At 35.0% G+C, this 21,014-nt stretch overlaps 1 protein-coding gene across 6 annotated transcripts in view; it reads right to left on the bottom strand.

The window, feature by feature from the left end:
• The window catches only part of Cdh18 (cadherin 18), an 833,519-nt gene that overhangs the window by 30,124 nt on the left and 782,381 nt on the right, over positions 1 to 21,014 (bottom strand). For all 6 annotated transcript variants that reach the window (XM_045132913.1, XM_045132915.1, XM_012947493.2 and 3 more), the window contains one exon: positions 5,090 to 5,211. In XM_045132913.1, coding sequence (XP_044988848.1) covers positions 5,090 to 5,211 — 122 coding nt within the window. The remainder of the gene's footprint in view (positions 1 to 5,089; positions 5,212 to 21,014) is intronic.

Here is a 21,014-nt window from a genome sequence, read left to right as displayed (position 1 = left end):
TCAAATTACTTAAAAATTAAAGGTGCTACATCTTTTTTTAAAATTATTTATTTATTTATTTGAGAGTGACAGACACAGAGAGAAAGACAGATAGAGGGAGAGAGAGAGAATGGGCGCGCCAGGGCTTCCAGCCTCTGCAAACGAACTCCAGACGCGTGCGCCCCCTTGTGCATCTGGCTAACGTGGGACCTGGGGAACCGAGCCTCGAACCGGGGTCCTTAGGCTTCACAGGCAAGTACTTAACTGCTAAGCCATCTCTCCAGCCCAGGTGCTGCATCTTATGAGAAGTTTCTGAAATTAGTAACGTAAAAAATGTTGTAGACTTGCAACATTCAATGCTATTCAAATCATGGTTTGTGAAATAAGGTTAGTATGTGTTGATTCATGAGACCAACAAAGAAATACGACAGTTCCCAATGATACAGCTTTTTGTAAATATATATTAGGGTATCTTATCTTACAATGGCAACAAGAAACTCCCAGTTAAAGAGATTTGAGACTTTTCTGTTCAGATACTCATACAACTTCAGGTTTATAAATGTTTTTACATTATTACAGCAGTCTTTTGTCAGGAAGGGAGAAGTTACCAGGGCTGCTCTGTTGTGGGAAGGGGAGCATTGCTGGGGGAGGCGTGTCACTGGGGGCGGACCATGAGATCTACTAGTCCAGCCTATTTGGTTTTCAGAGCTCTGCTCCCTCACACTATTTCCTTCATTTTGCCAGAAATGTTGATGCAAAGTTAGCACATTTTTTCCTGCAGGATGAAACTTTTCCTCAAAACTGTAAGACAGAAAGAAATCATTTCTTCTCATAGCATGCATCAGGTCAAGTGTTTTGTCCACCAGTGAGACAATAACTACTACAACAAACCTTTCATTAATCATCTAGTTCTTCTGAGTCATTTTCACTAATATTTCAAATCCATGGAGATCATTTCCACTCACTCAAGAAAAAGCTATGTTTCTCTCAAGCCCAGAAAACTTCATTTTTATTTAAGAAAGATAAACATGGGCTGGAGTATGGCTCAGCAGTTAAGGCATTTGCCTGCAAAGCTAAAGGACCCTGGTTCAATTCCCCAGGAACCATATTGGCCAAATGCACAAGGGGGCACAAGCGTCTGGAATTCATTTGCAATGGCTGGAAGCCCTGGTGAGCCCATTCTGTTTCTCTCTATTTCTCTCTCCCTCTCTCCCTCTTTCTCTGTCAAATAAATAAAAATAAAATATTTTAATCAATGAAATTTACATATTGTACTTGCTTTGAAAGTGATATCTGTACTTTTTAAACTTTTTACTGAAGGCTTGCATTAGTAATTGGAGAATAATATGCTATTGTAAACAAAATATGGAAAACATTTGCATAATCTCTTAAGTTCGATCTAGAGGTCAGTTCTTGTATTGCAATGTCACAACGCACCCTGGCATCTTTTCTTACGGATAAAGTCGTGATTCAACATATTCCTGTGATGCTAAGAGGTATTGCATCATGGTGCCATATTCATTTCTCTACCACCATTGCAACATTGCTCCTTTAAACTCTGGCAATCACTAATGTGTCTCTATTTTTATATTAATATGGTAAGAATGCAATCATACAGTATGCATACATTGTGAATTGCCTTTTTTTTTTTTTTTTAAGACACAGTGTCTTGCTCTTTAGTTGAAGCTAACCTGGAACTCACTTTTTTGCTGGGCTTGCCTGGAACTCACTGTGATTTTCTGACATCAGACTCCCAAGTGCTAGGAACTCAGGCATGAGACATAGTGATTGAATGAAATTGAATTTTTTTTTTTCATTTATAAATAAGCTCTGGAGCCTCATCCATGCTGTGGTAGATATCAGTTGCTCACTCCTTACTTTAGTTTAACCATTCACCCATTGAAGGACTTCTGAGTTCATTCCCATTTTAGTCTATTATGCATGAAACTTCTATAAATATTTATGTGCAGTTAATTGTGTGAACACTAAGGCCCAATGTTTGCCAGGGAAAGTGTTCAGGAGTGCAGTAGTGGAACTATGTGGTGGTTGGATGCCTAGTTTCTCTCAAAACTGCTTAAGTTCCTTTCATAGTTAGCTGGACCATTTCATCCCTTCACCACCATTGTATAAGCCATCTAACCCCTCTACTTCTCCCCATCATAGTGAAGTTGCACCCTTCTGATGGGATGATCTTCTATTTCTCTTAACCCCATGATTATTCAGCCATTTGAAAAATTAAAATCTGTTGTGTCAGAGAGTAGGAAGGAGTACTTCCGAACACTATCTTATTGACAACAGAAGACCCTTGCATTCTTGACCTCAAAGTGTCTATCACCTATCTTTACCTTTACAACATCAGGCCAGTATTGAGCCTATCAACATCTTGACATGAATGAAGGAGGAAGACAAAGAGGGAAGAGAGATAGAAATAGAAGGAGGGATCAAAATGATGAATTTAGAAGATAAAATATTTGGAAAGAAAAGAGGCATAGTGTAATGGAAGGTGGGGAGAGAGTAAAGATATCAATAGAGGGGGATTATGATCAAATTACAGTATTACCATGTATGAAAATTCAGAATATACATGTTAAAAAATAGTTTCTTACTTGTAGACTATTGGTATGTCTTCTTTCTAATTATAAAATGAATCTTTTAAGCTGTTAAGTTTAAAAACATGCCTTTATTACCTACATACTAATTCATTTTCAGTTGCATGATTGAATATATTTTCTTAAATTCTGAAACTCATGTTTTTATGTTAGTAAGATTTTTCAGAGCAACTTTTTTTTAATCATGAAGTACAGACTCTTAATACTTTATCAGAATTTGATGTCAAATCTCAAGTCAGATTTTTCTTTAGACCTTTGAAATATTGATCTGAGATTTTATTTCAGAATATCTAGATGCATTTACTATTGTATACAGCTTAGGTAAGTGTTCTCTTTTTTTTTTCCTTTATCACCCATGATACTGCAGTATTGCCTTAGTGGTTTCCATCACTTTCAAAATAAACAAAACCTCTGGACTTGAGAGATCTCTTAGTGGTTAAGGCACTTGCCTGCAAAGCCAAAGGACCCAGATTTGACTCCACAGGACCCACATAAACCAGACTGACAAGGTGACACATGTTCCTTGTGTTTGTTTTCACTGGGTGAAGGCCCTGGTGCATGCATTCTCTCTCTCTCTCTCTCCCCCTGTCTCTTTGTCTCTCTTAAATAAATAAAATAAATTAATACATTTGAAAAGAATAAAATAAAATCTCTTAATTCAAGGACATCTCAATATTATTTCTTCCCTGTGCTTCCTTACATGCCTTTGAAAATCATTATCACATGTTAACACATGTGCCCTTTATAAGCCACTCTGTATTATTCTTTCCCCATTCTTCAGTGTGGCTATTAAGTATGTTTTTTTCTCTACCTCACTTATTTACTTTAAAAAAAAAATCTAATTGTCTACTAACATAGCCAACAATTCAGGCATCCTTATTAATTGTGACATTTTATAATACATGTTTCATTTGATTTCCTCCTTTTTCCCATTAATTATGCCTTTATAAAGACTAAGTCATTTGTATTTCAAACTAATCTCAGGTAACCTAAAACTACAGATTAAGCCACTCATAAATAAGGACAATGCCTTACTGAAGCCAGCCAAGTTTCTGTACTTGTCTCCCATACACCTCTTATAAAAATTAATACTCATCTGCAGAACTGAACTAATCCCCCTTGTGTTCATGACTGGTACTTGACCCAGAAATTAGCATGTTTATATACTTGCTTGTCCATATTAAAAAAATAAGCAATACTTATATCACTGAGTGCTTTTTATATACATAGGTACAATACAATGTTTTTGATGCCATAATTTCATCAGCTTTAAAATGATTTCAAATAATTTTGAACGATAGTAATTTTAATGTACCAAAGTTTGAACCAATGTTTTTCAAATACAAATGGAATATGATACAATTTACATCGCTGGATTTACCTAAAGCAGATACACATTAAGTTAATCTCCTGAAACACATCAATATCTAATCCTTTCTACTTAAGAGCAGATACTACTTGTACCTAGTTAACTCCAACCTAACCTGTAAAAGGAACTGAGGATCTACTTAGCTTACTACCTTCAACATGATGAGAGTATTTTGCTTGCATGTTCATTAGAGAAATGCTTGAAGTAATTTATTATATGGGGAAAGAACATATGATAAGACCTGAGGTATGTATCTCACAAACGTGGGGAGCCTTGAGCATCTACTCAAAATTCTGAAACTAACCCATGCATTTCTGTGAGGTAGTTAATGTTCCAAAACCCTTGTTAGATTGTAAAATATTTTACAAGCCATGGGTGAGAAGTCAGCCTCAGATACCACTTGATGGAAGGTTTATAAGGCCAGATCATGATGCAGGTAAGCCATGTATGGGTGCCTGGCATGCACAAACTCAGATAACTGTTTATGGTTATAAGCCATTGTTTTTGTACATTTTGTTTATAGCAGAGAAACTGAATACACATTGTCCTTTTGCCTCAGACCTCATTGGTTCTGTAAGCCTGCCACTCTACATTTAGTTTCATCTTACTCTTTCTACTTGATGCCATGCTATGTCCTTGCTAATGCCCTGTGTCCATGCATCCATTCTTTATTCTCCCCACCCCACTAATGCATATGTGATTTTCACATTGTTTACACATATGGGCCTTGCTTTACCTGTATCTCACAATCGTCAACTCTTTGTGTTCTTAAATTCCTCAGAGCAACCTCCCAAGTATGGTCTCTAAGCTTTGTTAAACCAAGAAACTCACATTTTCTCCTCACTCAATACAAGGCACTCCCTAAAGCATTCAATTAAATTTTAATGGAGTGATGAATGTATCATGCATGAATAAATTCTTGTTCTGAATTACATTTGGGATATAGGGAAATTTTTTTTCCCATGATTTTCAAAAATTCTATTTTGTACATAAAATAAAGCCTAATAAAATTATCTTCACTGAGTATAAAAATTACACTGTAGGATTTGGGGGGATAATACCTAAGAATAATAGAAATAAAGCTGCTTATTTTTCTTCCGTTCAAATGACAGGACAGAAACAATTAGCTTACCTGGCCAGGCTTAGAGTTCTCACAGACAACAATGTCATATTCCCTGGCAAGTTCCGGGGGATTGTCATTGACATCCAGAACTCTAATACCCACGGTGACATGGCTCAGCAAACTGGGATTGTCTGAAAAACACATGGGGATCCATTTAATAGTGACACATACATATTAGAAGATTGGTTAAAGCAAATATCCTTAGCACTGTTCTTGTCACCAACTTCAGATGCTATAGCAGGAAGAAAACTATATGAAGACATTGTAAAACATTAATTTGCAGAAAAAATGGAAAATGAACAGCACTGTTTGACATGAATACTAAGATATACGTATATGTATATATACATATATATACATATATATACATGTATACATGTATACATGTATATATATATATATATATATATATATATATATATATATATATATATAGTTATCAAGGAAATTACATATTACTCCAGAACTGGAGTGGGAGAAAGTTGTCAGAACACACAACATGCTGTCAGTGCCTACAGGATGCACAATCGGTTTAATCAACACACTAAGAAAAGTGCAGCACTAATGTAAAAACATCACATGATCTTTAGAAAGCATGAAGTCTATATTTAAACAAATTCAGAGAATATAGCAAGTAAAATGTTTCATATAAATGTTCATTTTTTTTTCTTATAAGGACTGTATGTAACTAGAGATGTTTAAGTCACACTTGGGGAAAAATAGCAATTTATATCAAGCCAGATTTATATATAGCTAGTAGATTTAAAAAGCATTATTTTCAATATCTTAAAAATATGTCTTAAACTCCATCCTCATTTTTTTTGTAAGTTTATTAAACTTAGGATGTAAGAGGAAAGGAAAATATTTTCTTATACTAATTTTATCTCAATGCTAAAGATTCAAGACCCATAATAGCAACAATAAATATTCAATATTTAACATAGCAATAACAGTATAGTATTAATAATAATGAAATCACTGTAATATGATAATCAAAAATACATTTTGAAGAAAATAAGCATCCTTTTTTTGGGGGGGGTTGTTTTTTTTTTTAATGTAGAGTCTTGCTGTAGTCCAAACTGACCTGAAATTCACTATGCAGTCTCAGGTTGGCCTTGAACTCCAAGAACTCACCTCAGCTTCCCAAGTGTGGAATTCAAGGCATGTGCCACCATATCTGACAGTTTGAAGAAATTAATGCTTTATGTACCTGAGGCTGGCTTCAAACTTAAATGTATAAAAGGGTTTTATTTTGTCAAAATTGTATGCATTTAGGAAAAATCTTAACATTAAAATATAATTAAAGATTCCATGACATTAAATGTACCAATCATAAAAGACACATTTAAATATCCATTAAAGCTGGGCACGGTGGCAAATGCGTTTAATTCCAGCACTTGGAAGGCAGAGGTAGGTGGATCACCGTTAGTTCAAGATCACCATGAGACTACATAGTGAATTCCATGTCAGACTAAGCTAGACTAAAACCCTGACTCGAAAACTTAAAAAGAAAAAAAAAATCAATTAAATATCTGGGTTGAGTGCACAGACAGGGTTCCGCACAGGGGCACAGAGGTCTGGAGGGAGGAGGCAGAGCCTGTTTCAGAGCTCCTCCCACCTCCCCCATTGAGTTCCTTACTAGGACAACATGAGATGAGGTGCTGCAGTCTGGTATAAGCGGGTCAGACCCCCTTTTCCATGTTCTTTACCTTGCCCCTGGTCGGGGCTCCCTGTGTCAGTCTTGTGTCTACGGAAGTGAGTAGGCCAGACCCCCTCCTTCCTGCTCCTCCCAGTTTTCTGGTCCAATTTCCCTGAGCAAGTCTGTGTGTGAGAGGGCAATGCATGGAATAGGTAGACCAAATCCCTGTTCCCTGGCTCCTCCCAATCCTGTGGTTCTGGTGGGCCCCATTATGCCATTTATGGAGAGGCTGGGGTCATTGTGTGAGCTGTGCAATCAGGCTTTTTGCTCTGGTATCCTCACTGGCCCCTGGGTACCAACATCCTTGTTCAGCTGAGTCAGAGGGTGCACAGCCCAAAAGACAAAAACTTGCTTCCTCCTCAATAAAATAAGGAGCCTTCCTAAAATGAGTAGACAACAATGCAAAAATGCCAACAAAAGTCAGAAAACTGAGATATCTCCACCAAAGATGCCTAGTCCTACAATGGAAGTCTCCAATGAAGCAATAGAGAAATCAACAGAAATTCATTCCCACAATGAAAATATAACAACCAATGAGAACCTGATCTAAAAAATTTTAAAAAAAACTGATTTGAAAGCAAACCATCAAAGACTCCAAAATTATATCATTGAAATTGAACAGAACCATCTCCTAGAGTGTTCAGCTTTTGACAGTAGGCTTAATTTGACTGAAAAAGATGTTACAACCCTCCAAAGAGGTATGAATAAATTGAATGTAAGTCAAGAAATGGAAGATCTCAACAACCAGTTGATTAAGCTTAATGAAGTCCCGATCAAATGCAACAATGAACTCCAGAAAGCATCAAGAAAATGAGAACTCAAATTGAAACTGTACCTCAAAAAAGAGATGGACATGATGAAAAATAACACAGCAGAAAACAAAGATCAAGTAGAATTATTTAAAAAAAATACATAGAACAACTCAACACAGAGTTAGTCATTTGGAAGACAGACCTCTGATCTGGAAGACAAGACAGAAGAAATTTATCAGGAGGCCAAAAACTTTGCTAAGTTCAAAAAATTAAGTGAACAGAATATGAGGGAACGACAGGATACCCTAAAATGTCAAACCATCCAGATCATGGGTACATCAGAAGGAGAGGGAATCCAGGCCAGAAACAAAGAGAACCTATTCAACTAAATTATTGAAGAAAATTTTCTGAATCTCTCAAAAGAGAGGCCCATCCAGACACAAGAAGTCCACAGAACACTAAACAAGCATGACCAAAGAAATACTCTCTAAGACACATCATCATTAAAAATATTAATAACAGAAACAATGATAGAGTGTTAAAAGCAGCAAGAATAAAACAAATCACAAACATTCAAGGGAAATGCCATCAGAATTACATCATATTTCTCAGTGGAAACCCTAAAAGCCAGAAGGGCCTGGGATGGAACACTTCAAAGTCTGAAAAACTATGGCTTCCAACCCAAGCTACTCTGCATATCAAAATATCCCTCATAATAGATGGTGAAAGAAAAATTTTCCATGAATAGTGTAAACTCCATGATTATATGAACACAAAACCAAACCTACAAGAATACTTGAGGGAACACCCCATACAGAACAGTCAAACAATCCATTTCAAAAGCCAACAAGAAGATCACAATAACCAAAATGGAGAAGGCTCAAAATAGTAAAAAACACAAGAAAGCACCAAACCCCATAAAACACTTCATGGCATTAATTCAAGCCTCACAGTAATAAATACTGGTCTTATCTCATTCACCAAAAGACACAGGTTATCAGGATGGATCAAAAACTACACTCGTCTATCTGATGTCAACAATAAACCTTCCTGACCACTAAAGATAGACACATCCTCAGGGTGAAAGGATGGAAAATGATATTTTAAATAAAAAAGTGGGTATTGCTACATTAATATCTGATAAAATAGACTTCAAACAAAAAATAACCAAAACAAAGAAGGACACTTTTTACCCATCAAGGGAATAATCCAAAATGAGCACATTGCATTCATAAATATATATATGCCAAACACAGGTGCACCACAGCATTAAAACAAAATCCCCTTGACAATAAAACAGAAATAAACACCAACATCATCATAGTTGAAGATTACAATACTCCACTATCATCAATAGTCAGACCATCCAAGCAGAAAATCAACAGGAAAACAATAGAGCACAACAAAATTGTAGATCAACTACAACTAATGAATATCTATAATCAGAGACAAGGGAATCCTCCTTGACTCCTTGTATGAAGTTAGCATCACCCAAATACCAAAACCAGAAAGAGATGAAACAAGGAAAGAATGTTATAGGCCTATATCCCTAATGAACTTAGATGCAGAGATTCTCAACAAAATCTTTACAAATAAAATGCAATAAATCATCAAAAACATTATTCACCTTGACCAAGTAGGCTTTATCCCAGGGATGCAGGGATGGTTTAACATACGGAAATTGATGAATTTAATACACCACATAATAAACTGATCTATACTAACCACATAATCATCTCAATTAATGCAAAGAAGACCTTTGACAAACTACAATACAAGTTCATGACCAAAACACTGGAAAGAGTAGGAATGGAGGGTTTATATCTCAACACAATAAAGGCTACATATAAAGCTCCTAAATCCCAAATAACAGTTAATGGGGAAAAACTCAAAAGAGTTCCCACTGAAATCAGGAACAAGACAGGGATGCTCACTATCACCACTGCTCGTCAACATAGCACTAGAAGTACTAGCCGAAACGATAAGACAGGATAAATAAATAAAAGGAATTCAAATTGGAAAGTAAGAAATCAAGTTACCTCATTTGCAGACGACATAATCCTATATATAAGTGACTTGAAAGTCTCCATCTAAAAATTTTTAAAGGTGGTAAATTCCTTCAGAAAATTTGCAGGATACAAAATCAATGCACAAAAATCAGTAGCTTTTTTATATGCAAAGGATAAATATACAGAGAGAGAAATCAGTGAGGCCATCCAATTTTCAATACCAACAACAACAACAAATAAAATACCTTTGGATAGCACTAACCAAGGATGTGAAATACCTGTATGGTTCAAACATAAAAGCACCCAAGAAGGAAACAGAGGAGGAATTGAGAAAATGGAAAGTACTGCCATGCTCCTGGATAGGTAAATTAATATTATGAAAATGGCAATTCTACCAAAAGCAATAATCAGATTTAATGCAATACCAATGAAAATATGACCATCATTATTCACAGAGATGAAAAATGAAAAATGGAATGGCAGAAAGCCTTGGGTAGCCAAACATATCCTCACCAAAACAAAACAAAAATAAATAAAACAAAACAAAACATAAAAACACCTCTGGCAGTATCACCATACCCAATCTAAAGCTACATTACAAAGCCATAGTGACAAATACAGCACGGTACTGACATTAGAACTGAACCATAGATGAATGGAACAGAATTGAAGACCCAGACCATAGGTCAAGTAACTGCAGATACTTGATATTTGACAAAAGTGCCAATGAAATAGACTGGAGAAATGACAGCAAATTCAACAAACGATGTTGGACAAATTGTATGACCATATGTAGAAAAATGTAATTAATCCCACTCATCTTGCCATACACAAAATTCACATCCAAATGGATTAAATAGCTCAATATAAGACCTGAAACTCTTCAACTATTGGAAGAAAAGTTAAGAGAAACTCTCCAAAGATATAGGACAGTGAAAAGACTTCCTGAACAAAACTCCAGTAGCCCAGAAAAATAAACAAGCACTCAACCAGTGAGATATCATGAAGCTAAAAAGCTTTGGCACAGACAAACATACCATAACTAGAGCCAATAAATCAGCCACTGAAAGGGAGAAAATCTTTGCCAGCTATACCGCTGACAGAAAGTTAATACCTAGAATCTACAAGGAACTTCAAAAAACTAAACAATAAAAAAATCAAACACTCCACTTCAAAAGGGGGATAGATAACTAAATAGGGAGGCTTTAGAGGAAGAAGTATAAATGACTAACACACACTTAAGAAAATGTTCAAGATCTCTAACCATAAAAAGAATGCAAATTAAAACAACTATGAGATTGTACCTTACCCCAGTCAGAACAGCAAACATAAAAAAAAAAAAAAAAACTACCAAAAACAAATGTTGGTGAGGCTGTGGAGAGAAATAAGAGAACACATTCACTGTTGGTGGGAATGTAACCTCATACAAACCACTGTGGTAATCAAAATGGAGAATCCTGAAAAGGTTGAATATAGAGTTACCAACAGACCCTGTTATTCCTTTACTGGGCATTTACCATAAAACTCCACATCTCAGTTCAGAGATATTTTCTCATCCATGTTTATAGGTTCTCAATTTATAATAGCTAAAAGCTGGAATCAACCCAGAGGCCCATCATTGGATGAATGGATAACCAAGATTTGGTATATCTACACAATGGAATTCTACTCAGCAGTAAGAAAAAAAAAATTGACACATTGAAATTTGTAGAAAACTGGTCAAACTTGGAAGAGATCATTCTAAGTGAACTCACATAATATGAGAAAGGCATCTGCTGCATGGTCTCACTTATCTGTGGTTCCGAACCTGGATCAGCCCAAGTTGCTGACATAACTAAATAGCACCTCCAGGCCTGGACAATAGGGAACGTAGGGCCTGGGGAAAGGGAGAAGATGGGGGGCACAAAACTGAACCTAAATTGAACTGGTACCATAGAATCCTTATCCTGTAAGTCAGACTAAAAAGTGGAACCCTCAAGAGGACCTTAGAGGAAGCACCTGAATCTAAGGGTCCTGGAGCAGGTGAAACGAAACATAACCTCAAGTTTCTCCTGTTTCACTTTCTTCTCTGTCCTTTTTTCTTTCTTTTTTTCTTTCCTTTCTTGGTGCTGGCCTGTAATTCCCTGTGGCAGGATGTGGACTATATCCATAATGAGCTGTTGATCAGAGAGACCTACTAGATCTCCCAAAACAAACAAGACAGACTTCTGTCAGATCACTTGGTTACCCACCAGAGGTTATTGTAAGACCCTACTACTTGTGAGAGCCACAGGTTGGGACATTTTGTACAGAGATTTTGCCTCTCCCCTCCTCATAATGCATGACCCACAATCCCTATGGGGTTAACCTGAATCCCCAATGAAGAAGGCCTCTTCAGAAAAGAGGCAGGGAAGAGGGAAAGAATGGAACCAGCATGTGTTGTTTATATACTAAATATGTCCATACTTGAAAAAAAATAATTTCAACAAAATAATTTGAAAAAAATTGCCACAACAATAGTTTGGAATAATTATTGATTTATGGCATACACATGTTTGATTTCAGACAGCATCAGCTGATTTATTGCAATGAAAAAGACATAATTCGTCTCTCGCTTTCCTTTTTCTGTTTTTCCAATTTTCAAAATAGTTTCATATTAGTTAAGTTTATATATTACTTTATCTCAACAGTATTTATTGAGATAATAAATATTTTAAAACATTTGGAAAGAAATAAGAAATTGATCTAAAGTAACTTAAGATTTTTGTTTGGTTGGTTTTTCTTATCAATATATTCAGTAATGAGTCATTGTAAAGAAAACAAGAATTTTTTCTAATATTTTAAGTTCAGCTTTTGAGAGGATGCATCATCTTGAGAAAATAATCTTAAATATTAGGTCCCATTGTCTAGATGGACTGGTATTGTTTTTAATTAGCAGAACTAATAATAAATTTTATAAAAGAAGCTATAGGTATATACTTGTAATAAATAATAATAATCATGATAACAATAGAAAAATCAAATAAAAGTCTATAGTTTTCAATTTTTACCTATTTAAGTCAAAGGGGCAGATATACAATAATCACATAATGGGGAAAGATATTCACAGCACTTGAGACTGACAAAAGATTTGAATGTCTAGCAAGTGATATCACAATAAGAAGAGCAAACTACTAGTATAATACCAAAAAAGGTGGGTGCCTTTTTAATAGAAACAGTATAAGTTTCAAATAACACATTAAAAAGGAATGAACTTCATTATCATTCCAAGCAATATGATTAAATAAAAATGAATTAGCTTTTTATACAAACAAGATTTACATATCACAAACTTCATTCAAAAGTAATATTGGCATCCATGCAAAACTATACTCATCTATTTCAGTATTTTACAGTCTGACATGTGTGAAGCAACCTCAACAAAGGCAAACAATGTCCTTCCTTGAAGCAAACACTTGTAAAAACAAACAAACACATCTTTGACTATGATCAATCATCATTTCTCAGTGTTCTTCTCCTCATGTTTATGCTGTCCACAAGAACTAGAATACCCTTGCGTTCATTCTACTTGAACACAAGAAATAAAAACATGGATACCTATGGACCCCGAAAGAATGTAGCATTATTTATACAAACTCGTAGACAAACTAATCCATATGATTTAATGACTGTATGGATAATCTTTAGGGTCAAACAGGTATGGTGTTTGTCTGAAAACCAACCACAATTCTGTATCTTGCATGGAAGTAAACTTCATCTAGGCTATTGAAAGCATAACTAATCTCATGTCTTATGTGTCCTTTTCAAGAAAACTATGATATATTGATTAGGAGTTATTTATAAAACAGAATTATAGAGTATGCTTAATTATTGAAAATGACTGTGTTTAAAAGTGGAATAGCATATAAAATGTAGATTTAAATTCATATTAATCAAAATAATATTGAGTGTAAGTCAGTAATTTATGTGGATGCATTATCCAGTTATATGTTTGATTATTAGAAAATTCTCATTAGTGAGTCTTTATATATTTTTTCTATGGACTATGGGTTAACATTTTAGTCTGAGTGACAAAAGGAAGAGATTAAGAAAAGATGATTTTGATGCTTTATTTTATTTTAAAAATCAAATGCAGCATTTGACTGGTTAAGTTGTGTTTGTAGGTAGCAGTTAGCGTTTCTCGTAAGTTCTATAAGGTTGTGATGGCAGGTTATAGAATAGACATGCAAATCATATATAAATTCTAAAATTATTATAGAAGAATAAAATTAAAATGTATAAGTTGCCAATTCCATATATTTATATCCAGTGAGACTTTCACTCTATAGATGTTCCATGCTTCCCATGCAGATAGTGATACAGTGACGAGGGTATGTTGCAGCAAACGAAATCAGAATTTTCTTTCATTTGAGTAACAATCAGCTTTACTTAGAGAGGCCCGAAGACATTTCATGTGTACATTTCACCGTAACAGCCTGTAGGGAACACAGGGCCATCAGCATGCCATTTCACCATATTTCCCAATGTGAACACTGGTAGACAAAATGAATTTATTAATATGTTTTCTATCCACTTTCTTAAGAATTCAAAGCTGTTGTTACTTAAAAAATTTGCTGCCAGCATACAAAATTATATTCCTCAGTATACTTTTACTGGATTTTTAAGATGTATCACCTATGCCTATTCTAATGTCAGTATTACAGGCTGGTGTGTACATTTTTTATCCTTCCAAATTACACTATTTTTCTCAAATTGTGGTTCTATTTGTATTATTTATAAATGTATACTGGAAAGGAAAAACTCTAGCCTATACTTACAATAGTGAACTACATTCAACAACACACATTTAAAAAACATATTTATACCTACCTAGCTTTCATAAATGTACATGAATATGAAAATCAGTTTATAAATTAAAAAAAGTCTGCATCTTTGATTTTTTCATTAAAATATTTCTGTGTCTATTTTTTTGTTTTGACTTTTTGAGGTACAGTCTTTTTGTGTAGCCCATTGGCTTAAAGTTCACTATGTGTCCTAAACTGGTTCCAAACTTCTATAATCCTCCTGCCTCAGCCTTTCAAATGTTTGAATTACAGACATCACCCACCATGAATGAATGAAGAACATGTACACAAAAACTAATGTTTTTTTTTTTTTTAACTTTCTTGAATCATTGCTATGGAATGATGTAAAATATTACAATGATCTATTATTGAGGTATATGTTTCAAATATTTTCTTAAATATACCTGTATAATATACTTGAAAAAAATAAATGCTCAAATGCACTAAATGTTATCTATATAATGATTTTTGTTGTTTTGAATGAAGACAGTTTTTGTGTTTGTGTTTTTCAAGACTTCTTTATAAAATGCCCATACACAAAAATTTAACTATGATATTTAATAACTACCATCAACACACAAGGACTATAATTTTTTTTTGTATTTCAGTAAAATTATCAGAATTTAGGGACATTTTAACACTGCTAATTAGTCCATTTTATCCATCTTCCATTTTTAAACGTGTGTGTGTGTGTGTGTGTGTGTGTGTGTGTGTGTGTGTCTGTGTGTGTGTGTGTTTGTGTGTTTTCAAGTTCTATTTCTGCATATGGGCACATATATGCCACAGAATATGTCTGAGGGTCAGAAGCCAACCTCAAGTTGTCTACCTTCTTCCACTTTCTTTCAGATAGACAGGTTCTCTCTGTTTTTGTTACTGAATGCTCCAGTCTACCTGGAAAATTAGCTTCCCACCTTATCCTGGCCTTGCCTCCCTTGCCATAGCCAAGTTCAGATTACAATTGTGTATTTCACTTTCTATTTGCTTTATACTGGGGCCCTGATAAATAAAATAAATGTGAAATTATTTTTAATTATGTGAGAATGTCTTACTTGGCCATATCAATTATCTTAGGAGGGTATAAGCTTTTTTTTTTTTTCTTTTTCATTGGTGAAATATTTCTGGGTTTCAATGCTTATATGGGAATCTGCCTTCTTATTGTTAAGTACTGTGTTTTTTTTTTGTTGTTGTTTTTAACTTTCATGTCTGTAGAGTGCAAAACCCTTTGCATGTTCATATGCCATCCATTGAAGTTAACTTTATAATCAAAATTTTATGGTACTTTAAACATCCTTAAAAAGAATGACCCATCATTTTAACTTATTTTTAATTTTTCTACTTAAGAAAAAAACATATACATTCTCTCTTGAGATGTTATCAATGCTAGAAGTAGTTCTGTAAAGTAGGGAAAATCAGATAACATGGTAAATGCTTGTAAAAATTATATAAATAGTCCATACCTTTACTTTAAGGATTTACTTTTTATTTTTATTTATTTATTTGAGGGTGACAGAGAGAGGGAGATAGGTAGAGAGAGAATGGATGCACCGAGTCTTCCAGCTACGGCAAATGAACTCCAGATACATGTGCTACCTTGTGCATCTGGCTTACATAGGACCTAGAAAATCAAGCCCTTAGGATTTGCTTAGCTGCTAAGCCATCTCTCCAGCCCTATTTTAAGGATTTATATGCTTACTCATTAACTAACTTTCTTTCTCCCTATAAATCTGTAACCTTTGCCTCATATAATGGATCTGCTCTTGCTTAGGGCTAATGTCATCATTTTTATTAAAAAAAAAAATGTACGGAATCAACCAGGCAGGCCAAAACGGATTTGAGTAAGGGAATAGTTTCAATGTACTTTCAGAAATGTCATAAGATAGCAGCATTTCTAATTTGTCAGAATTTCTTGAATTTTGTAATTGTCTATTTTATTCTAAAAGACAGAAATTCATTTTTTACTTAATTACTTTATCCATCTTAACAAAACTTGTCTCAGAATGCCCATCTCTAGAAACCCTGAAAATGCTATGCATATATAGTTTTCCTTCTTTGTGCTATTTTAATTTGTCACATTTATAATAAAAGCTCATCTGGTTCAGAAAACTCAAGAAACTTATTTTTCTTTTTTTAAAATTTTATTATTTATTTATGAGAGAGAGATAGAGGGAGGGAGGGAGGGAGGAAGAAACTGATTTTTCTATTTGAGTTGTTAGTGGGCAAAGGATGTCTGACTAGCCTGCCGTCCGCGAATGATCCCTAAACCACAGAGAATATGAGAAACTACTGGCCTCACAGCTCAGAATGTAAAAGTTCAAGGTAAAACTATGTTTCTTGAGAAGGAAGAATACATCACAAACTCTACTGCTCCCTGGACCTTGGTAAAGCCATCCACCATGAAGAAGAGGGATCTATTACTGGAAGAAGGGTGTGTCATTGAAGACTCAAAAATCACTGAATATTTGGATGTTCTCTAAAGTGCCCTTGGGCTACAGTTCAATACTCTAAAGTCTAGTGGAAAATAACGAAATAACGTAATGTTGAACATACATTCAAATTACCTCACCTACAGAATATCTTTTTTTTTTTTGGATTTTCGAGGTAGGGTCTCACTTTAGCCCAGGCTGACCTGGAATTCACTATGGAGTCTCAGGGGGGCCTCAAACTCACGGTGATCCTCCTACCTCTGCCTCCCGAGTGCTGGGATTAAAGGCGTGTGCCACCGCTCCCGGCTGGAATATCATCTTTGAGAAAAGTAGGTCATCTGCCACATGTTGTCTGTCGTATTTGGGACTGAAGCTGACCGCTGCTTTTAAGCATCATGAAAGAGTTACTGGCTATGGTAAAGATCAAAATTCCAAGTGCAAATTCCATTAATTGCTCCTTTTTTAAAAAATTTTTGGTTTTTTGAGGTAGGTTTTCACTCTAGCTCAAGCTGACCTGGAATTCACTTTGTAGTCTCAGTATGCCTCAAACTCATGGCAATTCTCCTACCTCTGCCTCCTGAGTGCTGGGATTAAAGGAAGGCACCACCATGTCCGGCTTTAATTGCACCATTGTTATACCATCAAAAAGTGTAAATTGAAATTGTAAATTAAACTGGGGACTCTTATTCATCTTTCTCACTCAGTCTGTCTTTTTCTGCACACACACACACACACACACACACACACTTTGTTCAATAAATGTAAAAATATTTTATTTTAAAAGAAAACAGTGTACTATGAGTTGAAAAGATATTCTCAATGTATTAAAAATACTTACCCAAACTCTAACATAAATAAACTTATCAAAAAGAAAAAGAGAATAGAATAGTGGCTACCAGAGGATTAGGAAAGGGAAAGTAGAGGGCAGGAGAAATGTTAGTCAAAGTTTTCAAAATTTTATTTAGAATGGAGCAATTTCTAATGTTTTGTTTCATACTCTGGAGACCATTGGTAACAATATAATTAATCCCAGTTTGGTTGAATTTAGAATCTTGAATTGTTGTTACCATAAATACAATAAATAAATGCTTGAAATCATTCTTCCTTTGGTTTCTATGGCTCAATCTCATTGTAGTGTATAAATTTTTGGAGCGTAACACAAACTTTTCATACACGTTTTCAGTTAATGTATATAAAATATACATATTTTAGTGCTGGAGATGTGGCTCAGTCATTAAAAGCACTTGTTGCAAACCTGACATCCACGGTCTAATTCCCCAGTACCCACGTAAAGCCAGATGCACAAAGTGGCGGGACATGTATCTGGAGTTCATTTGCTGATCAGGAGACATTGTTGCACCTATTCTCTCTCTCTCTCTCTCTCTCTCTCTCTCTCTCTCTCTCTCTCTCTCTCTCTCTCTCTCTCCCCCTCTCTCTCTCTCTCTCTCTCTCTGTGTGTGTGTGTGTGTGTGTGTTTCTGCTTACAATACATAAAATAAAATAAAACAAAAATACATAAACTAAATAAAAATGACAAACTAATTTTAGATCAAATCCAAGCATACATGTCTAATAGGAAAACAGTTGAGAAAATAGATTGATAATCTTAAACATGTTGGGGACAAAGGGATTGTTCATAATAAAATAAAAGTAAATCTTAATTCAGAAAAATTAGTGAAATAATAGGATATAGTTAAATAAAATAGAAATCTTCAAAATTTGACCACAACATTTGGATTTGAGTGTAGTGCAAGGTGAAATGTGTGGATAGTTTCAGTTTCCTGCATGTGTTTATCCAGTTTGTCCAGCACCATTTTTTGAAGATGCTGTCTTTTTTCCAGCCTATATTGTTTGGGCCTTTGTCAAATATCATGTAGCTATAATTGCTTGACCCAAAGCTCGGGTCTTCAAGTCTATTCCATTGGTCTATACTCCTGTTTTTATGCCAGTACCATGCTGTTTTTATTACTATGGCTTTGTAACATAGCTTTAGATCAGGTATGGTGATGCCACCAGAGGTATTTCTTTTGCTGAGGATATATTTAAATATGTGACCCCTTCTGCCTTTCCATATGAAATCTGAGATTATTTTTCTATCTCTGTAAAGAACACTGTAGGGATTTTAATTGGAATTACATTAAATTTATATATTGCCTTTGATAGGATTGTCATCTTCACAATGTTAATTCTGCCTATCCAGGAGCATGGGAGGTCTTTCCATTTTCTCAAGTCCTCCTCAATTTCTCTTTTGAGTGTTTTTATGTTTTCATTGTATAGATCTTTCACTTCCTTGGTTAATGTTATTCCAAGGTATATTTTGGTTGTTGTTGCTATTGAAAATGGGACTATCTCCCTTATTTCTTTCTCTGTATCTTTGCCATTTGCATATAGAAATGCTTCTGATTTTTGTGCATTGATTTTGTATCCTGTTACTTTGCTATAGGAGTCAAAATTGGAAATTTTATACTAGTGATATTTCCAGTAAGGTTTTCTATTAATTTGGAAATATCTGTTGCTTACATGTATTGTGTCACAATGTACAAAACATACATGTAACAATACTGTTTTAGTTGTAAGAATCAAAACACAACCAGAAATGTAATAACAGAAAATAGCAAGTAAATGGAATCACAAAAGGTACTTTATATGTGACCACAGGATGAGAAAATATTTTCCAAATGTTTTCTTCTTATGTAATTAAAACCAGACTGAAATTTCATTTCCAATCAAATAGACACCATTAAACAGGTTGTCAATAAACCTTAAAACTTTGTGTTGCTCAATAGCAGATTAATGTACATATTCCAAATGCAGAAATTCCTGTGCATTTCTTTTCTTGTTTTCTGCTTACAGAATCTTCCAGAAGTGGGAGAGCTAATGGTGATATAAATTAAGATGTCATTAAATCACACAATTACTATCAACAGTTTCTCTTCTAAAGGGTGAACTGTGGCTGAGCTTGTAGCAATTTCTCAAAAATTGAGAAAGGAAAGAATTTGTAAACTCACTGAAATGTAAGAAGATATGTGTGTTTCATTATGTAGAATCATTATCCAGTTAAAACAAATCACCTCAACGAAAATGGGTGTGCTGGAGAGATGGCTAAGTGGTTAAGGTGTGAGCTTGGAAAGCCAAAGGGCTAAGGTTCGACTCCTCAGGACCCAAGTGAGCCTGATGCTCATGGTGGCATATGTGTCTGTAGTTTGTTTGCATCTTCTTGTGTGCCCAGTACTTCTATTCTCTCTCTATATACCTCTTTCTCTCAAATAAATAAACATAAAATATCATAAAAAAGAACGAATATGGAATGCTCATACATTCTGTGGAGGTCCCAAGTAATCATCATCCTACAGTTAATTATAAGTAAGTAAGTGATATAGAATTAAGTAAGTTAAGAAAGCAAATTCTAAGAGTGGGATTAATGAATATGTTTCAAGACCGAAGTGCTTCAATTGTAAAATTATTTTCTAGATGTATGTATAAGTGTTTGAATGGTGTATATATCTGTAACTATATAAAGAAGATTAATTTGCAATTTTTCTTTTGCATACTGGTTTCTGCTGGGCTGAAAACATAATATTATCCTGAGGATATGCCAAGTAGTGATTAATATTCATTTGGAGTAGCTTCTGATCTGCCCTCAGTGTGGGTTGCAACACTGTAGGATCTGAGGCTCTAGCCTGAAAAAAAGTAGAAAAAAGAGAGAAAAAGTAGAAAAACAGGGCAAAGAAGCTAAGCCCCAGCATTCCTTCCTCTCTGCTTCTTGACTCCAGATGCAGTGTGACCAGCAGCCTCACTTTTCCACAACCCTGCTTACACTACCGCAGTGTAGCTTCAAACTGAGACCCAAAGCAAAACCTTCTCTTAAATTGCTTTCAGCAGGTATTGTATCACAGCCATGAAAAAATACACACATAGTGTAACTCATACACCACATTTAATGTGATTGACGTTTAAGTATAAAATCTAGTGAAAGTAATGACATGTGATTTCTGAGGCTAGGTCTAAAAGAAAAGTAGTCACCTGCACATGACACGAATGGGTGATTCACACTGTGGTGCCATCTTCCATGATGGCAATATGTCAAGCAGTCTTAGGGTATGGTAGGTCTTGCGAGAGAACTGAATACCTCCAGCACCAATCTGCAATCTGAGTGAGGGAGGCATGTGAAAGGGTATCCTTAAATCCAATCAAGGAGGAAAACACCATGACATCAAAATAAAAGAGA

Source organism: Jaculus jaculus, chromosome 13, assembly GCF_020740685.1.
Source record: "Jaculus jaculus isolate mJacJac1 chromosome 13, mJacJac1.mat.Y.cur, whole genome shotgun sequence".
NCBI classification, from domain to species: Eukaryota; Metazoa; Chordata; class Mammalia; order Rodentia; family Dipodidae; genus Jaculus; species Jaculus jaculus.
This window is presented reverse-complemented; position numbering and strand designations above follow the sequence as displayed.